Source organism: Typopeltis vanoorti, chromosome 6 (genome assembly GCF_054136105.1).
Source record: "Typopeltis vanoorti isolate ZY-2024b chromosome 6, IOZ_Tvanoo_1.0, whole genome shotgun sequence".
NCBI classification, from domain to species: domain Eukaryota; kingdom Metazoa; phylum Arthropoda; class Arachnida; order Uropygi; family Thelyphonidae; genus Typopeltis; species Typopeltis vanoorti.
The window spans coordinates 106,863,084-106,885,298 of NC_143554.1; the positions used below are offsets into that span (position 1 = coordinate 106,863,084).

The 22,215-nt window shown below is 37.5% G+C and overlaps 1 protein-coding gene across 3 annotated transcripts in view; it reads right to left on the reverse strand.

The window, feature by feature from the left end:
* Positions 1 to 22,215, reverse strand: part of LOC150105778 (H(+)/Cl(-) exchange transporter 4-like) — a 425,804-nt gene that overhangs the window by 102,099 nt on the left and 301,490 nt on the right. For all 3 annotated transcript variants that reach the window (XM_090394346.1, XM_090394347.1, XM_090394345.1), the window contains one exon: positions 5,567 to 5,652. In XM_090394346.1, coding sequence (XP_090250472.1) covers positions 5,567 to 5,652 — 86 coding nt within the window. The remainder of the gene's footprint in view (positions 1 to 5,566; positions 5,653 to 22,215) is intronic.

Sequence of the window (22,215 nt, forward strand, 5' to 3'; positions counted from 1 at the left end):
ACACACCTGAAAAGTTCTAGAAGGGAGTCAAGGTTGTAGTACATGATGTAGATAGGAAACAACTAGGTCCAATTAAAAAACAAAAAGACTGATGGATATCAGATTCAAAAAGGGATCTGATCAAGAGGAGGATGGAATTAAAACATACATACTTCGGGTGGATAAGGATAAATTTTATACTAAGAAATGTGAAGGAGGCACAAAAATATGTTTTGGTTAGTTCATGGCCTTAAGCACAAGTTTAAGCCCAAACTTAATGATATCAAGGAGAGGAATTAACAGAAAAACAGAAGTCAGTATTCATACTGATGCATAAGAAGGAAGATATGAAGGCTGCAAGACCTATAAAACCATTAGTTTAATCTTTCATGCAAACAAGATTCTATTAAAGATTATTCTAAATAGGATTGAAGCCAAAAGTCAAAGCTCAGATGACTGAAAAATAGGCAGATGTCAGGAAAGAGGTACCAGAGATCAGATCAGATCTTTTGCCTTAGGCAGATCATTAAGAAGTAAAAGTGTTTAGACTTCCTATAGTAATGTTCTTCACAGACTACTCTATCTAACTACATTGATGCTGACCTATGGTCTCATTTAGATAATATAATCAATGCTACTTATAACAAAACTTATCTAACCTCCAAAACCAGACAAATCAAAAAATTTAACACATATGTACAAGAAAATTTTCAAATCAAGAGTTAACATTTCTAATCATAACTTGACATCAGCAGAAGCTAGCATTTTAAAGGAGGGGTTCAATTTTGGGGTCATGCCTGAGCCCATTCCTAAAATAGATATTATTTGCAACCAGAAAAGACCCTTTACTTTCTACCTCAACTTGTTGCAAATGACATTAGATTGAAGACCGGGATCCTTCTGTCATCTTCTCGTCTGCTTATCAGTTCTTAGAAAAAAGAGCACTTTCAAATTTAAAGACAAAGAAAGATATTATAGTACTCAACGCTGATAAAGACAATTCAACTGTTATCTTGAATATAACTGATTATATGTTCAAATTTTCAATTCTACTTCCTGATACCTCTACTTATACTCATCAGATTATGACCAAACCTTGGACAAATCATGAAGAAATCATTATTATAATTATGGCTATGTTGCCTGCTTCAGTTTAGGAGTGCCCCTGTTTAGATGTCATTGGCTATTTACGAGCCTGTGTAGCTCAGTGGATGTGGCGTTTACACACCACCGTACTTGGCCGCACGAAGGAAGACTTGGTTTTGAGTCTAGTCGGCGACTAGAGAAAATTTTTCTAAGCCTTTTTTCGGCCGGTTCCCGAGTTAGTCGATCTCTGGCACGGGCAAGCGGGTTTTTCCTCCCGGAAACTCGAGTTTTTCGTCCTGTAAACTCAAGAAAATCGACCGTAGAACCCACATTATTTTTCAGACATTAAATATATTGTGTTAGGGTTAGGGACCACGAGATGGCAGCACATTTGAGCCATCTCTCTTCACTGCATACTGCTTAATTAGTGATAGCCTTGGGCCATCTGTCTCTGATTGGGTACCAGTGCAGATTGGAGACTTTTGGAGACTGAGTGCCCACTCAGTCTCCAAAAGTTAGATAGAGCTAAATGGCCTCGCCTACTCCCGTATACGGGAATAAAAAGGCGTTAGCTGATTTTTTTTTTTTTTTTTTTTTGGCTATTTACTCACGGATTCTTAGGGCATTGTAGATGTAAATGTACCAAAAAGTATATGTAGCATAAGGAAGAGAAATTTACAGATACCTTTTTCTGGGTGTTGCGGATTTTCTTCTTTCTGCGATGTCGAAAAACTATTGAGTGTGTAGGGGGGGTAGGCAATTTGGGAGAATTAAATTAGAAAAACCCAGGTTTTTTTCAGTAATATATATATAAACATATATATTATATTATATAGGGTGGGGAAAAGGTGAAAGGGTTGATTTTTTTATAGGGGGGGGGAAGGGGAAAAGGGGGTTGACGGGGTGCAGTCCGTTTCAACTATTCTTGGTTGTCATCTGAACACACTGGGAAAGTGGATGCTATGTCAGGTCGGGTAGGTGCTTCTGCTTTTGAAGTGTTTGTGTTATCGCCTATTGGTCGGGGTTGTGACCTCAATTTTATGTTGTGAAGCTTCCAAACCTCATAGATTATGTAAGGCCTGTGTACATTGATAGAGTTCGCGTCACATTTTATGGCTATTGTTTCGATATTCCAAGCATTGTTTCGTTGTCTTGTCTGTCTACTATGATGGCCTTGTCGATCTACAGGGTATGTTTTTGTTCAAGGGCATGAACAGCTATTTCTGTTTTTCCTGTGCTTTGTAGTCGATTTTTCTTTTTGATGCTACGTTTTTTAGTGTTTAAACGTTCTGGAATAGGGATGTTACACTCACGGAAGTGTTCTTGTAGTCTTGCCCATAAAGACCTGATGGTGGAACCTGTGTAGGTGATATCACAGTCTTTTTGGCAGGGAAATTTATAGACTACATTGTGATGTTCAAATATTTCTTTCTGTGTGCGAGGTTTGGTGGATTTTAGGAGATTTGCCAGTTTTTGGTTTGTGGTGAATACCAGTTTGTAGTCAGTATGTTTGAAGATGTATTTATAGGCTTTGTATGTGTTTTGGGTGTATGATAGAAACAATAGCCATAAAATGTGACGTACACATTCCCTACATAATCTCCGAGGTTTGGAAGCTTCACAACATAAAATTGAGGTCACAACCCTGACCAATAGGCGATAACACAAACACTTCAAAAGCACCTACCCGACCTGACATAGCATCCACTTTCCCAATATGTTCAGATGACAACCAAGAATAGTCGAAACGGACCGCACCCCCATCAACCCCCTTCCCCCCTCCCTATATAAAAAATCAACCCTTTCACCTTTTCCCCACCCTATATAATATAATATATATGTTTATATATATATTACTGAAAAAAAACCCGGGTTTTTCTAATTTAATTCTCCCAAATTGCCCCCCCCCCCCCACACACACACATTCAGTAGTTTTTCGACATTGCAGAAAAAAGAAAAGCTGCAACACCCAGAAAAAGGCATGTGTAAATTTCTCTTCCTTATGCTACATATACCTTTTGGTACATTTACATCTACAATGCCCTAAGAATCCGTGAGTAAATAGCCAATGACATCTAAACAGGGGCACTCCTAAACTGAAGCAGGCAACATAGCTGTAATTATAATAGTTTATTAAGAGGGGGAACGTGGGAGTTTTCCCAGAAATAATATACATGAAGAAATCAATAAAATATGCAACTGTTCGAAAGTTTTTTACTTTGGTTGTAAAATACGTTAACAATACCAAGAAATTTTATACTTGGTTTTAATCTTTTTCCCAAGTAAGTAAAACAAAGTTTTGCACTTGAAATATATTCACGTCTGAGCTACTTATGTACAGAGGCTAATGACTTCATATCACTTGCCTTAGTATGTATCCCACAATGCAAAGTACATCCCTTACAGGTGTTTATAATGCAATCCATAATGGGAAGGGCCACTACCCAGACCGGTTTCAACCTCTATCGAGGGTCTCTTCAGTGGGAGCCAGACCCAGGAGAGATACCAAGGTTGAAGTAATGCAGAAGTCACCTATAACTCCTATACGTAGGCTGTTCAATAAGTTATAAGACTATATTTATACAGAAAACAGATTACCTTTAATCATCATCATTTACAAGGTCTTTTTCGAAGTAACTACCGTGAGACGCGATGCATTTGTCCCAATGTTGCGTCCACTTCTTAAACACAAGTGAAAGTCCGTTTTTTGAGAATTCCTTCAAAACCGCCTCTGCAGCTTTTACACATGCTTTGTTGCTTTCGAAATGGCGGCCTCTCTTAGTGGTTTCTTGAGCTGAGGAAACAGCTAGAAATCGCACGGTGCGAGATCAGGACTGTATGGAGGGTGTGGTAGGATATCTATGTTGTTCTTCTGCAAGACGTCCACTACACCACCAGCAATATGCGGCCTTGCATTATCGTGGTGCAATAAGAAGCCATTCTTCAGCAATGGACGCTTCCTTTTGACGTGCTGTACCATTGTCCGTAAAACATCTGCATAGTATGAGCCCTTTACAGTATTCACAGGCTCTACAGCGTGTTGGTAAACAATGCCTTCATAGTCAAAAAACATTATGGTCATAACTTTACCAGCCGATTTTACAGTTTTTGCTTTCTTGGGGGTAGGCAAAGACGGATGCTTCCATTTACTGCGTTGTTCATTGTAGAGTCATAGTGATACAACCAAGCTTCATCTGCTTGGCTGCATCACTAAATTAACTTAACAATAACTTAAGAAGTTGTCGCTTTCTTGTTCCATTCTGTGCACACATCCACTCGATGCTGCATTTGCGTCGGTGTCAAGAGTTTGGGAATCCATCGGGCGTAAACACGTTTCAGTCCCAAATGTTCAGCCATGATTGAGTGAACACTTCCCACAGAAATATTCAGGACAACATGCAACTGCTGTACTGTAATTCTGCGATCCTCCTCGATGATAATCGCTGCTGTGTTGATCACTGTCTCTGTGATGGACGTTGAAGGTCTTCCCTCACGTTCAAGATCTTCCACATTTTGCCTTCCTTCCTTAAAAGTTTTATGCCAGCGAAAAACACTTGCCCTTGACATTGCTTCATCATGGAAAGCTTCGCGTATCATGTTGAAAGTGTCCAATGCCGATTTTTGCAAATGCACACAAAATTTAATTGCATAACGCTGTTCCAAGAATGCTTCCATTTCGACGACTGGTCGTGGCTAGTAGGCACGCCGAAACAAGGTTGCGTTTAGTCACATGACACTCTGGCACATCAGCCCGTATATGACATCTATCAACTCTTTTGTTAATACAGACAGCAACATTTCTTTATTCCACAGAAATTAATATTGTGATGAGTGGTTTCGTGATAGTAAAATTAGTCTTATTACTTATTGAACAGCCCTCGTACAAGTAGACAAAAGGTGCTTACATACTAAGGCAAGTGATATGAAGTCCTTAGCTTCTATATAAAATCTCTATATGAAAACAGAATAAAGTAGTTATCAAAGGCACAATATTCATATAAATGCTAATTTATAGGTTCATAAATAATACAAATTACATTTGGCATGCAGATGCCTACATCTTGTATACAACCAAAGGTAAATTAGATGATTTCATACAGAGGTGGAAGGATTTTTTTACCTTCCAGAACTCAGGTTTTTAATAGCAAGTAAATTGGTCTAGAAGAACATGTGCAATTAACAGACATAATGTATAGCATTATCCACAGCTGGCCATATCCTAAACCACTACAATTTAAAATACAATAATCAATACTGCTTTCTGAAATTTGGATTCTAAGAAAGCAAGGTGTGGGTATGAGGAGGTGGGGGGGGAGAATAAGGGTGTATCTTTCACTAGCATACTAAAAGGCTAGAAATGCAAGCCAATCAGAATTAGATATATGAAACAATGTACTTGTGCTTTTTGATTTAAAGATCTGCATAAAAATTATATTTGATGGTCCTTTTAAATCATGCAAGTTTCGATGAAATAAAAACAAATTAAAATCTTAAGACTTACTATGCCAACTGCTCCATTCCAATTCCAATCATTCTGCCCATTATGGCACCCATGGCCATACTAGGAATGAAAAGACCAGCAGGTACCTATTCAAATATTGCCAAACACCATAAAATCATATATTTGATATTACAATATTCAAATTGATATACAATTTGTTCCATCAAGTTAATGCTACTTAACAAAACATTAACAACCTTTGATTAAATGAAAGTTAATAGAATACTAATAGAGACAGTTACATCAATCCCAATCATCAGTGGAACACCAATCGCTAGATGGAACCTTCGCAGATCCAACTGGAATATATTTGAAAAGCAAACTGAGCAAATCATTACAGCAATACCACCCACTCCTAATTGCTATCCCAGATTTGTCAAACTAATCAAAACTGCAGCCAAATCAAAAAGGCTACAGAAAACAATACATCCCATGCTGGAGTAGGGATACCAAGGAACTTTTAGCCAAATATGAAAATACTCAAGACCCAACTATTGCTAAGGAGTTCATAGCAATGCTTGACAAAAACAGGAAGGAAAGATCAATCTCAACCATCCATGAACTTGACTTCACCAAATTTAGCCAGAAAAGCTGGTCACTCCTGAAAAAATTAGGTGGGGGGCTTCCTGAACTTGTACAGCCAGTTTCCCCTTGAAGAGGTGCAGGAAGCCTTAAAACTCACCAAGAATGGCAAAGCTGCAGGAGTGGATGGTATCCTCCCTGAGTTTCTAAAACATCTTGGCAAACGAGGTCAAACATGGCTGGCTGCCCTTTTCTCAAATATTATAGCAACTGGAAAACTACCGAAACTGTGGCGGGAAGCCAAAATAATTGCTGTGCCCAAACAGGGTAAGATCCAAATAATGTCAAAAATCTATGACCTATCTCTTTGTTTTACCCCACCTTTAAGCTCTTTGAATGAATTCTCCTTAAAAGAATTTCACCACTCATCAAAAGAGCACTCCCGACTGAACAAGCTGGCTTCAGGCCAGGAAGAAGTTGCTGTGATCAGGTCCTGGCTCTGACAACACAGACTGAAGCAGGTTTCCAGAAGAAATGTAAATCTGGAGTCACTTTCATCTATCTAACATCAGCTTATGAGAGTCTGATCAGGGCCTCGCCTCCTCCTAAAGCTAAGCAATATCATAAGGTGCAAAACAACTTTCCAGCTTTTTGAATCCATTCTCTCCAACAGAAAGATCCTGGTCCATATTGGCAGAAAAAAGAGCAGGCCCAGATTCCTCCACGACAATGGTCTTCCGCAGGGCTCTATGTTATCCCCTTTACTATTTAACATCTACATGTCTCTGACTTACCACATACCAGTTCAAGCAAATATGTATATGCCGATGATCTCGCTATCCTACACCAGTCTACCTCCTTTGCCAACCTGGAAACAACCTTGAACACAGACCTAAACATCCTGAGGTGCACTTTAAGTAGTGGTACCTGAAGCCAAACCCAATAAAAACTGTGTCCATAGCATTCCACCTGAACAATGCAGAGGCAAATTGACACCTCAACCTCTCTTTCTGTGACAAAATAGTAGAACATAAGCCTCATCCTAAATACCTTGAAGTGAGCCTGGACAGAAGCCTAACCTATAAAAGGCACATCACCAACCTGCTCAACAAAGTTAAAATGAGAAATAATATCTAACAGCTTGCTGAAACAACCTGGGATTATGGTGCTGATGTCTTAAGGTAGTCTGCACTAGCCCCTCACATTCTCTGCAGCAGAATACTGTGCCCCTGTCTGGGAAAGAAGTGTGCACATTAACATTATAGACACCCAGCTAAACTCTACCATGTGCGCAATTAGTGGGACACTGAGAAGCACCCCTCTCCCCTGGCTGCCTGTCTTTTCTAACATTGCTACACCAAATATACGGAGAAGATAAGCCTCGACCAGACTCATAAATCCACCTAGTATTCACCTAAAACCACAAAACCCTTTCTGGTCCATGGACGAACTCTCTTTAGCTGCCTAACCATCAATACCTGACATGTGGAGAGAACAATGGTCCAACAATCTTTCCTGGTTGAAGATCCTTCTGTGATCCACAGCCTGGGCTACCTACTACATAAATGGAAACTACCAGACCACCCTTATTGTGACTGTTCCCCTGTGGCCCAGACAATCACTCATATTGTGAATGACTGTCCAAGGCACCAATTTCATGGTGGTGGCCTCCAGGACATCCACACGGTGACGGATGAGGCCATGGATTGGCTTTCTGGTCTGGACATTGACCTGTAGCTGCTTTAAGAATAAATAAATAAATAGAATACTAAGAACTCTATAATGTAAAGTAATATATCACTAGAGAAAAATGGATGTGCTTTCCTGTGTGCATGTTTATTTATTACCTGTGTGCATGTTTATTTATTACCTGTTTAGTATTTATTAATTTCTTGTGTAATTTAAAATATTACTAATATTATATAATTGAGCCCATATGCTAATGAGACAAAGAAGACAAAAACAGGTGGGATCCTGCTAATTAATAAATATAGGATGTTATCTTCAGGCAACAACACTGATCAAGGAAAGGAAAGAGTAGCAATAACATTCAACACAAACATGAAGACAAACTTTTTAATTGGCAGGCAATTTCAAGTAGAGTTATGTGAACAAATTTCAAAATAGTGAACCGGAAAAGAAGAAAGCATATAAAAAATCCAGTAACTTGGCAGATGAGAATACAGAGAAAAATGTAGGAAAGGAAAGCAATGTGAAAAAGTAGCTAAACAAAAGCCACAGAAAAGCTTCGGTAAAAGATAAATATCAGGAAAACATCAAAATGTACTAGAAGCTATTAAAAAAAACTACACCAAAAAATTGAAACTAAAAATTATTAATGGAGTCAACAGACTCATTGTGGAAGGTTCATTCAACTGGCAACATATTTATTGTATAGAATCTTAAAATCCTTAAACACTCCTTCCATTAACAACACATTCTGGTAATGCGTTCCATTCAATTCTACATGTAAAAAAATCTACTCCTCACACCCCTCTTCACCACACTTTTACATAACTTCCAGGAAAGACCTCTGGTTCTTCCCCTATCACCTTCTACTCTTTTTGTAATCCCCTCTGGATTAATCTGATAAAATACTCTCACTAACTTAAATGTCTTTATCATATCACCTCTCTTCCCCCTATCTACCAAACTCTGAAATCTACATCTCTTCAACCTCTCTCCATAGCAAGCATTCAAAAGTCCTGAGATTATCTTAGTCACTCGCCTCTGGACCTTGTCCAATGTCTCCACATCACAATGAAAACCAGGTGACCAGATCTGAGCACAAGTGTGGTCTGACCAGTACCTTATACAGTGACTCAACCACTTCCTTATCCTTACACGTTAGAGTACTTCTTATCATAGCAGCACTATGATGTGCAGCCTTTACAACACTAACAATATGTCCTTTAATCCCCCACCAACCGGCCACGACATCTATAGACATCGAGCTAAATCTGGATACGAAGCTCTAAAACCCATTGAATAACATGGATAAGTTATTCGGTGTCACTATTTCATCCACATTGGCCGGTAGGGAAGTTAAACTTCAGTCTACTGTCAACCATCACTCCCAAATCTCTAATCTCATCTACTTCCTGCAGCACAGCACCATTGATATAGTACACAGCCTTATATTTCTGCACTCCAAAATGCAACACCTTGCACTTATTGATATTAAAACTACAACCCTGCTTTTTTGTTCAAGTAAAAAGTCTATTCAAATCTTCCTGAAGGTAATTAACCCATCAGCAAATAATTGAAGACCCCCAGTCAGTCCACATGATATATCGTTTACAAACAAATTAAATAGCAAGGGCCCAAGAATAGAATCCTGCGGCACACCACTGGTTACACTCCTTAAGACACTGCTCTATCATACACAACCTGCTGGTATCATACAGAGAGAGCCAATCTCTGACCCATCTAACCAATATACTATTTATTCCCATCCTCTGCAGCTTGTACACCAACTTATCAAGTGGTAATCTATCAAATGCTTTTGCAAAGTCTAAGAATATCACTGTATATGATTCTCCCTTATCTAATGCACTTGTCACCTTATCATAAAATGCAAGTCATTTCTAAAACAGTAACTACCCTTCACAAATCCATGCTGACCATCATAAAGAATGTTATGTCCATCAACCCAATTCTGAATTCTATTCCTTACCAATCTCTCCAACACATTGACCACAACTGCAGTTATACAGACTGGACTATAGTTGGAGACTTGTCTTAGAACCATGCTTTTGGAGAGGTACTATTTTGCATTCTTTCCACTCGTTAGGAACCCTACCCACTGTAAGACTTTCATTAAATAACCAGGACAAGGGCATAGCCAACTGTGGTGCACATTCCTTAAGACTACGTGGTGATATGTCATCCATTCCCACAGCCTGATTTACATCTAACAGAACCAACAGCTGATGAACCTCTATTTCTTTCACTTCTAATTCTCCTAATACTTGCCTCTCTTCTATATATTGCACTGGATCATTTACACCAGCATGGTATATGCTGATAAATTGCACATTCAATAATTCTGCTATATCCTTTGCAGCTGTTAGTCTGCCATGACTATCCACCAGTGTTAATCTGTCATAATTATTCTTCCTCTTGCTTGCCATGTAGCAGAAAAATTCCCATGAGTTAACCTTGGCCTGACCAGCCAATCTCCTCTTATACTGCACCTTTTCTTTCATTATTTTCTCATCGCCTTTCTAGCATGCACTTTATACTCTTCATGGATCTGATCACCACCAACTGTCTTGCACCTCCTCCATAACATTTTCTTTTCCAGCACAGCTTGTTTAATTTTGCTGTTCATCCATTTCATTCCTATTCTATTTACTTGCTTAACTCTTGGTATGCAGTCATACATTGCTTTTGTTAGATACTGCCTTGTGAGTTTCCATGCATTGTCAACATCTTTTCAGCTCAGCTCATCTACCCAATGATGCAAAGTGACTACAGAACTTCCTATAATCACCTGCTTTATACTTCCACATGTATCCATTTTTGGCATATTATGGATTCATATTTGCACTGGCACTGTGGTCAGTAGACCTATATGATCAGTTAACAGGTTCCTGTAGCATTCACCACAAACATATTCAGTGTTTGTGGGATGATAACCAATGGACCTGAGGTGTGCCAGAAAAAAGCTCCCCAGACCATAAAACCACCTCCACTTGCCTGTTGAACCCTAACTCTGCAACCAGGGGAGGGGATAGGGCTTCATGCTGCTTATGCCAAATGTGAAACTGGTCAGCATGGTGTGCAGCAGGAAACAGGATTATCCTCCAGATGACCCTTCTTCCATTAGCCGAGGGTCTAATTTCCAACGTTCCTTGGCACATACAAGGGGCATTGTTTGTGATGTCCGGCCATCATCATGGGTACTGTTGTTGGTCTCCAGCTGTGGAACCCCAGGCAAAAGAAAGGTATGGCACATGGTGCATGTGCAAATGGGTCGAAGTGCCCCACTGTTGTACATTGCTGCTGAGATACTAGTCATAATACCCAACGTTCGCCTCTAGGATCAACCATGTATGGCTGACCAATGTGAGTCCTTCTAGATGTCTGTTCATGGTTAATCCAATCCTGTACACCATGATACAGTAGTATGGGAGCAACCAAGTGCAGCTGTTGATTATGTTTAATGCCACTTTTCTTTATAACATGATCCATATAAATCATGAAAATAGTGAAGATAGCATGTCTCACACCTGATTTTACTATCTTCCTGTACCTCCTTCAATTATAACTGGTGCCTTATAACTTAAACACAAACTGTGTATCACTCCATGTAGTAGGCTTAATGGAATATTTATGACACTGGGAAAGGATTAACAACTAATTTCAATGCTTCCAATATTTCGTCTCAGTCACTGAGGCATCACAAATAACTCTTGTAACACACACACACACACACACACACACACACACACACACACACACACACACACACACACACACACAGACAACACAATACTAAATGAAACACATGGGTGATTCTAAAGTTCTATCTAGGTGGTACGCCCTCTATGGGTGTTTGTAGATGGCCTAGGATGTAAAGTGGAACCTCTGACAATTATTGTTTCCCAAATTTTGCGAAGTTTTATGCATCTGTATTTATTTAAATTCAGTTGATTTCTGAGTGCTGCTGCAGATTCTAAAAAAACAGTCCTTCCTTTTTCAATTTACTATGGAGGAGCATGGTGGTTTTCTTCCAGGAGATTTTGTAGGTTGTATCCAATACATGGTCTGCAAGGCCAGATTGACCATAGTCATGATTGCAGATGTATGATTTATGTTCTTCTATCCATCGTCACTGATCTATCTATCTGTCTGAAGTAAGTCAACTTGCAGGAACAAGGTACTTTATATACTCCAGGAACTGAGGGAGGGGGAGGAGCTGATCTTTGGTGAGATAGATAAGGGTAGCAAGTTTCTAGTGAGGATTGCGCTCTTTTAAGAACCTAGCTATTTTTCTGATGTGCTACGGATGTAGGGGATAGTGATGGCATTTCTGAAATCCTTCTGAAGAGGTTGCTAAGGCATGGGGGGAGGAACTGATTATTTTTTTAATTCTGTAATCACTGTGGCCATTGGAAAGGAAGGTGTTATGTATGTGCTTGAGTTCAGTTGAAAGGAGGTTCCACGGGAACAAAGATTATAGGCTCTGTGTTTAGAGTTGAAGTAAAGACTGAAGCAAAAGAGAAACCCTAATTTTCTGGATGCAGAAGAGGCAATATTTGTGATATGTTTGTGCCAAAAGAGATTTGAGTAAGGTCAAGGGTAAGATTGGGAGAAGAAGGTTCTTTTTGTGGGAAATAATGCAGAGCAGTGTTTTGCAAGCACTGAAGTTTGACAAACCCTACAAAGTGCATCACAACCTCCAGAACTCTAACCTCTTCTACCTTAAATTCCAAAACATTCATCAGTGGGGTTGGGATAACATCATCAACTTCAGTGCTTGCAAAACACTGCTCTGCATTATTTCTCACAAAAAAAGAACCTTCTTCTTCTTCCAATCTTACCCTTGCCCATACCCAAATCTCTATTCAAGATGAGATTCACATGCTCAGAATAACTCTAACCTCAAATCTCTTTTGGCACAAACATATTACAAATACTGCCTCCTCTGCATCCAAAAAATTAGGGTTTCTCTTTTGCTTCAGTCTTTACTTCAACTCTAAACACAGAGCCTATAATCTTTGTTACAGTGGAACCTCTCTTTCAACTGAACTCAAGCACATACATAACACCTTCCTTTCCAATGGCCACAGTGATTACAGAATTAAAAAAAATAATCAGTTCCTCCCCCATTCCTTAGCAACCTCTTCAGAAGGATTTCAGCAATGTGCTGTCATCAGCAAAACTGAGTACTGGATTGATAGTCAGCTGGAGTAGATCATTTATATACAGAAGGAAGAGGGTGGATGAAAGAACAGAGCCTTGTGGGACAAAGCATTAGTTGTATAGATAAAAGATAAAGAACTATCCATCATCACTTGGAGTGAGTGTCCAGCCAGAAAGCTGTCTACCTATATATAGAAGGAAGAGGGTGGATGAAAGAACAGAGCCTTGTGGGACCCAGTATTAGTTGTATAGATAAAAGATAAAGAACTATCCATCATCACTTGGAGTGAGTGTCCAGCCAGAAAGCTGTCTACCCAATTGCAATAGTCAGAGGATAGACCAAATGAGGGGAGTTTTCTTAATAGATATGTGCCAAACTCAGTCAAAAGCCTTGGAGATATCAAGAGCAACCAATTGAGATTCTTCAAAATAGTGTTTGTCCAGAGGTGGGTGACATAGTTTGGTAGGTCCCCTGTTGATTGACAGTAACAGAATCCATACTGTTGATCATTTATTAGATGAGAGTCTTCAAGGTAGTGCAGGAGTTGCCTGTTGATGGTTCTTTCCATCACTTTAGAAATGGAAAGAACCATTTCTAAAGAATTCAGGTGAAAGAAATTGGATAGTAGTTAGTCAAGATTTGTCACTTTTTTTTTTAGTAACAGATTGTATGGGCTAGTTTTTTCCAAACTGCAGGATAGCAACCAGTGGAATAAGAAAGTGTAAATAGGTGGCATAAAGTGGGAGTCAACTTTGGGATGCAGAACTTTAGAACAACTGGAGGGATGCCATCAGGGCTAGAAGATTTTCTGGTATCCAGCTTGAACAAAATTTTTCTGATCTCTTTCTGGAAAAAGGTCAAATGCTTCATTAAGTGTTGTGTCTGGAATGGTTGGCGAGACATTTTCCATGATCAGCTTTGATCATGATTTGCAAGAATTGGAAGAAGAGGAAGAAGACAGGAGGTTGGCTTTTTCTGTTGGTGATGATGCAATAGTATTATCTAGGTGTATTAGTGTTAGGAGTAGTGTGGGGGCAGAAGCTATCAGCTGTAACAGCTGATAGCGTTGGCCCAGAAGGCCTGCCAAGGATGCAAGTTTCTTGATTTTAGCTCTTTCAAAATCAATTTTTGATGTGGTGAAAATTTTCTTGCTATTCCAGGATTTGGTGTATTTGGAGCAGGAGAATAAATATTTCCATGCCACTCATAGTCTTTATATAGTCTATTGCAGTGGTTCCCAAAGTGAGCAGTACTATCCCCTTGGGGACGCAGTAGTGGCCTCATGAGCAAAAGGGGGAAGTGAAAGCAAAAAGGACAAAAATTAGGCACTGAAAAAAATTTATCATCAAAAATTTTGATGTTTAGAATTGAAGTAACGCCTACGAATAATGTGAGTAAAGGTGATAATGAGTGCTTTATTTTCCAAGGAAACGTACAAAATGCAAGGTACAACCAATCGGCATTGAAGTCTGACAACAGGTCTTAACAAGAAAAGTGTTGACGGACATGCAATTTCAAGTGATCAGGATTTTACAAGTCTAGTACACACTGGTAGGAACATGTGCATGTTATGACTTGTTTACTGTATAATACTATAAATACGTGAGATGTAAAATCAGCTTTAGATTGTTTCTGAATTGTGTGACAAGCAGTTAGCAATTTGATGTAGTGCATATTTGATACCTAGTCGGTACCTTACTTAAATGGATTACACACGAAGCAAATTATTGTTGTTTCAATAAAACAGCAGGTTTCACCTAAGTATTTTTATACCTTTTCTTGTAAAAATAATTTAGTTATTTTTACAAGAAAATTTCTGGAATTGCATTCTAGAAATTTTGTAAATTTTAACTTTTTTTTTTTTTTTTAACAGATAATATCATGGCTGAACCCACAAAGAAATGTAGACAATATAATATTGAATATTTGAAATATGGCTTTATTCAGTCACCTACAACAAAACATTACTAATGTATATTATTTCTGGGAAAACTCCAATGTTACTTTACTAATGTAACTAATATAATTTACTACATTACTAATGTACCTGATTTGCCAAAAAGTTTTTCAAATGAATCTATGAAGCCTTCAAACACTAGAAGAACATTTGACAAAAGTTCATGCTGATAAAAAAAAGATAAGTATTTATCGTATTTTCAAGCACTTAAAGAAAAATTTTTGAAACAAACCAACATTGGCAGGTATGTTTTCAGCAGCATCCAAACTAGATGATGATGATGATGGGGTGTATGCCTCTTACAACATTTTCTTACTGATTGCTAAATTGGGAAAACCGCATAATGTTGGTAAAGAACTAATCCTACCAGCTGTTAATAAGGTCATATGCACTGTACTGCACAAGCCAGCCTGTGATATTATCAAGAAAATTCCTTTGAGCAATAATACAGTGCAGCGAAGAATTGATGAAATGGCCCAGGATGTTGAGGACTCATTATGTGAGTATTTAAAAACAACCCAGCTCTCTATACAACTTGATGAGCCTACTTTACCAGGAAATTAAGCCTTACTTATAGAATCTGTACGAACATAAAAGAAGAAAAAATTTGCCAAGAATTATTATTTGCTGACACCAAAGGAGAATTGATATTTCATACATTGGAAGAGTTTTTTTAAAGAAAAAGAAATCCCATTGAATAATATCTTGTCCGTTGCTACCGATGGCAGGCTGCTATTGCAGTTTTATCGCATATTTCAAAGAAGCAGCGCCAATGTGCACACTGTGTGATTCACTGTCAACATTTAGTTGCATGAATCGATTTTATAAACTCTTTGACTCAGTGCTACAGTTTTTAGAAAACAGAAATGTTTCTTTACAAGCCAACTTGATTAATTTCAAAAGTGACATAGTTTATTTGACCAATTTGTTTAAAAATTTAATGAAATGAAACAAATCTACAGCTCCAAGGAGATGAGCTGAATTTAATAAAAACAAAAGCTGTTATTTCTGCGTTTGTGTCAAAACTTATCCTGTACAAATGAAACTTAGGATGAGGAGAATTCAGCCAGTTTCCAAATCTATCAACAGTGGAAAAATGTGATGAAGATGTGCTCAGCTATTGTCAGCACTTTGAGGCTCTCCATTGTGATTTCAACTAATGATTTAAAGATATTCTTGAAATGAAAATACCCGAATGGGTTTTGGGCCCGTTTTCAAGTACAAACACAGAAGAATCTTTACAATTACAAGAACTGATAAAAATAACAACAAACAAGGAATTGAAATTAAAATTCAAAAATGGATAGCAACAGTTCCGGTTGCAAAAGCAGATGCTCACACCTTATCTTGGATTGTAGGCTCTAATAAAAAAAAAAAATACTTGCATTTCCATCATCATATTTAGTGGAACATGGAGTTCAGTGCAGTAACAAATCTTTTAACTAAAAAAAGAAACCAACTGCAAATAGCTGATCAACTGCTGACAAACATAGAGCCAAATATTAATAAATTGGTAGCAGCGCACCAAGCTCATCCTTCTCATTGGTATTGTTTTTAATATGACTGATCATTATTTAATATTTTGTGTGTGTTTTTACATATGCGCAATTTATGTTTTCTTAATTTTAATATCATCATCATCATCATCAATTTCCTGCCATGTACCCTCAAGGGGGTGTACAGGATATGATAGTACTACATGAAAAATTTACATCATTACTAACTTCCTATCTACAATTTTCCTCCAAATCAGTCTGTTACTTGTCAAGACTCCAACATTATCAGATCTTATATTTCTATCGCCTAAGACACTTTGTACCGTATCAATCCACCTATATCTTGGTCTTCCTCTGGGTCGTTTTGCTGCCAACCTGGCAGACAACACTTGAATTGCTAATCTTTCCTCGCCCATTCTGTTTAGGTGACCATACCACCTGAGATTAGCTCTGCTAACGCATTCCTGAATGCTGACAATATCAAGTTCTTTCCAAATATCCCCGTTTTTAATATGATATTGCCATTGATGCCATCTGTTCACGCCTATAATCTTTCTCAGGACTCTCATATCTGTGGTCTCTAGTCTTTGGTCAAGTGTTTTACTTCTGACCCAGCTCTCAGATCCATAAGTTAAAACTGGTTTGAACACTGTCTTGTATACAGCTCGTTTAGTGATCCGACTAATTTCTCTCTTATTCCCTATGAATTTATTCAATTGACTTCCCACCATGCCAGCTTTGCTGATTCTGTTGTCTATTTCTGTATTTAATTTACCATCTTCAGTAAAAATCGTGCCTAAGTAGCTGAAATGTTTTACTTGTTCCACAGGTTCTCCATTCACAACACAGTTGACATTTTCAATGATTCTGCCAATTTTCATTGTCTTTGTCTTTTTATTGCTGACCTTCATACCATATCTTTTACAAAAACTATTCAATTTAGTCAGAGAATCTTGGAGACTTGTAGCGGATTTATTTAGAAGTATAACATCATCCGCATAAAGCAAAGAGCTGACATTAACATCTCCAATTTTGATATCAGGTTTAATACCACTTTCCTTCATAATGTAATCCATATAAATAATGAATAACAGAGGGAATAATGTACATCCTTGTCTCACACCAGATTTAACATTAAACCATCTTCCTGTACTTCCTAACTGCTGACTTACAACTCAAATAAAGACTAAGTATTGCTTGATATAATGCCTCATTGACACCACATAACTGCAGTGTATTGAATAGCTTCTCTCTTGGCACCTTATCATATGTCTTTTCCAAATCGACAAAACTTAAATACAGATCTTTGTTATATTCCAATGCTTTCTCGACTATTTGTCGTAAAGTGAAGATCTGATCCTGACAGCCTCTGTTTGGCCTGAATCCAGCTTGTTCTTCACCAAGCTTTTCTTCCACAATTCTTCTCAACTGTTTCTCAAGTATCCTTGCATAGATCTTGCCAGGAACACTCAGTATGGAAATACCTCCGTAATTCTCACATTCAGTTTTATTTCCCTTTTTATATATGGGTACTAGGAGAGCTCTACTCCAATTATCGGGAATTCGTCCCTCTGTCCAGGCTTTCTGAACTATGCAGTGCAGCCACTGTAAGACTCTTATTCCACCATACTTCAGCATTTCTGGTTGAATATCATCTACTCCTGCTGCCTTTCCACATTTCAAGCCTTTGATGGCTTTTTCTACTTCAAGTATGGATAAGAATTCCTGACTGCATGACCTGGTCAGTGTTTTTTACCACTGTGCTGTCATCACTGCTTGTTTCATTTAGAAGTTTTTCAAAGTAATTACTCCATACTTCAAGGATATCTTTTTCTCCAGTTTTCATGTCACCTTTATCATCTCTAACTCCTTTTACAGCACTCTTTCCTCCATTCCTAAGCTTCTTCAACAACCTCCAGAATATTTTGCCACCTTCTTGATATTTATTTTCTGTATTCTTGCCAAAGTCCTCCCATGACTTTTGTTTAGCTAGTTTTACACAGTGTTTAAAATTCTTGCATGTGTTATAAAATTTTCAGTTCCAACTTGTCCTATGTTCACATGCAATTTATGTTTCTTTGGTTGATTTCAAAGAAAAGAAGGAGTAGCTATAGTATTCAACACAAAATACAAGGCTAATCTTCTTGAATAGCAGGCAGTCTCAAGTAGAGTGGTGTGGGAATATCAGAATGTGGAATTGGACAATGAGACTTATTTGTGCCTATGGTCTCATAGAAGGTTCTACTAATGTAAAAGTGGAGGAATTTTTGAGGCTTTAGAAAAAGAAACTGACACAATGAAAAATGAAAAGTTGGCCCTTGTTGGGGATCTAAATAGTAGAGTAGGAAATGATTGTGAGACATACAAAAATATTTTGGGAAAATTTGGAGAAAAGAGCAAAGCTAATAATAATGGCAAATACCTGTTGGATTTGTGCTCAGGACATGGACTAGTTATTACTAACACCACGTTCCAACATAAAAATGTGCACAAATTCACATGGAGAGAAGAAGCAAGGAATAAGAAAAGTCTCATTGACTATGTTATTGTTGATAGTGATGTTTTCTCCCTGGTGCAGGACACCAGAGTGTACAGAGGATTTGAATTTTGAAGTGATCACTATTTAGTCTTGAGCATGATAAAATTGAATTTCATATTGAAAAGAATAACAAGTAAGAAAGTTTTAAAGCGAATAAAAGTTGAGCAGCTTTCAGATGTGAACTGTAGACTAAAATACAAAAAGATTATTGAAGAAAAAATGAAAGAGTTTGAGAACAGGAACGAAACCTTGGAGATTCAGTGGCAAGCCTTGAAGAAAAACCCTGATTGATTCAGCCAGAGAGGCATGTGGTGAGGTTGTCTGCAAGGATAGAAAAATCAGAACTCCATGGTGGACACTGGAAATTAAGAGGCAATAAAGGAAAAGAAGAAAGCATATCAAAAGTTCCTGCCAAATAAGTCAGCTTGTGCTCTTAGAGAATACAGAGACAAATGTAAGAAAGCTAAACACTGTGTAAAACTAGCTAAAAAAAAGTCATGGGGGGACGTTGGCAAGAACATAGAAAATAAATATCAGAAAGGTGGTAAAATATTCTGGAGGTTGTTGAAGAAGCTTAGAAATGGAGGAAAGAGTAAAGGAGGAATGATAAAGGTGACACGAAAACAGGAGAAAAAGATATCCTTGAAGCATAGAATAATTACTTTGAAAAATTGCTAAATGACACAAGCAGTGATAGCACAGTGGTAAAAAACATTCAATGGGCATATAGGCAGGAATACATATACTTGAAGTAGAAAGAGCCATTAAAGGCTTGAAGTGTGGAAAGGCGGCAGGAGTAGATGATATTCTACCAGAAATGCTGAAGTATGGTGGTATAAAAGTCTTACAGTGGCTGCACTGCATAGTTCAGAAGGCCTGGATACAGGGACGAATTTCTGATGATTGGAGTAGAGCTCTAATAGTACCCATATATAAAAATATAGAAGACTGTCAGGATCAGATCTTCATTTTACGACAAATGGTTGAAAAAGCATGGGAATATGACAAAGATCTGTATTTAAGTTTTGTCAATCTGAAAAAGGCATTGACATGGTGCCAAGAGAGAAGCTATTCAAAACATTACAGTTATATGGTGTCAATGGGGCATTATATCAAGCAATACATAGTCTTTACTTGAGTTGTAAATCAGCAGTTAGAATTGAAGGAAGTACAGGAAGATGGTTTAATGTTAAATCTGGTGTGAGACAAGAGGATGTACATTATCCCCTCTATTATTCATTATCTATATGGATCACATTATGAAGGTAAGTGGTATTAAACATGATATCAGTATTGGAGATGTTAATGTCAGCTCTTTGCTTTATGCAGACGATGTTATACTTCTAAATAAATCTGCTACAAGTTTGCAAGATTCCCTGACTAAATTGAATAACTGTTGTAATAGATATGGTATGAAGGTCAGCAATAAAAAGACAAAGACAATGAAAATAGTAGAATCGTTGAAAATGTTAACTGTGTTGTGAACAGAGAACCTGTGGAACAAGTAAAACATTTTAGCTAATTAGGCACGATTTTTAGTGAAGATGGTAAATTAAATATGGAAATAGACAACAGAATCAACAAAGGTATGGTAGGAAGTCAATTGAATAAATTCATATGGAATAAAAGAGAAATTAGTCGGAACACTAAATTAGCTGTATACAAGACAGTGTTCAAACCAGTTTTAACTTATGGATCTGAGAGCTGGGTTCTGAGAAAGATTAGAGGCATGAACAGATTGCATCAATGGCAATAACATATTAAAAACGAAGATATTAGGAAAGAACTTGGCATTGTCAGCATCCAGGAATGCGTTAGCAGAGCTAATCTCAGATGGTATGGTCACTTAAACAGAATGGGCAAGAAAAGATTAGAAAAACAAGTTTTCTCTACCAGGTTGGCAGGAAAACGACCCAGAGGAAAACCAAGATATAGGTGGATTGATACGGTACAAAGTGCCTTAGATGATAGAAATATAAGATCTGATAATGTTGGAGTCTTAACAACTAACAGACTAATTTGGAGGTAAATTATAGATAGGAAGTTAGTAATGATGTAAATTTTTCATGTAGTACTATCATATCCTGTACACCCCTTGAAGGTACATGTCAGGAATTTGATGATGATGGCTGATTTCAATAAATAGTTTTAAAATTTTAGTTTCAAATTGTCTTATTTCCAAACTTCAAAAATCTCTACTAGATGCATAATAAAATGGAAATTTGTTTCTGTATCTGTCTGTTATTACTTAAAACTTGTGAACTGCTGATCGATATTTTCATATGATTTTCTTTTACATGTATCAGGTAGAGCTGGTCAGGTCTTAGAAAGTACTTTGCAAGGAGGTGCTTAATAAATTTATTTTTGTAAAAGGGGACAGAGTAAGCCAAATAAGTTTGGGAACCACTGGTTGGTTTAAGAATTATGGAGACAAAAAAAATAAAAAAATGAAAAAAATTTGCTGGAGTAATTATTTACTTTACTTATAATTAAATAAATACCACTCAACATTTTGACCTCTATATTGAGGAAAACATCATCATCGCCATCATCAGGAACGCATACATATGCATAGCACACAAGCTACGACATTACACAAAAGTAAGCTAAATCTAAATGCAGTTAGTTGTTTATACTAGTCTGACCTCTAGTGAAAAAAAAGTAAATAAATAAATTTTTTTTAAATATTTTTAAAAAATATTTAAAAATAATAATAAAAAGTTATAAAAAATTAATTAATTTTTTATATATCATAAGTATAATAATATACAGATGATAAAAAAAAAATTACAGTGTAACAACATCAAATGCATTTCTACGGTCCTCTCATCTTATGATTTTGTGTTGTGGTTATGCCATAATGTTCTGGATGCTATACAGGTTGCAGATGGGTCCTCCAGATTCTTGGAATTACTAATCCATTATTCTTGTTTAGATTCGGATGATGTTTCATCATCTCACAAGCTTCTTTGAACTTTCTTTCAAACCAAGTTTTGGTGCAGTGTAGGTATGTGGTGCCTTTCCAATTGATTCTATGACAGGTTTGAAGGAATTTAATGTGGTGCTTATGCTAATCTTTCCTTACTGGGATGGTGTGGCCTGTTCCCCCAAACAGGGTAGGTTGCAGGTGCACAGAATTTTGTAAATCCCAGGTGAGCAAGGTAGGGAATGTGATCTTTGTATGAGCTGAGTACACTTTTTTAATTTTGCAATTTTAGAATCCAATGGCACTCTCGTACCAAAACTAATCTTTGCAATTGTATA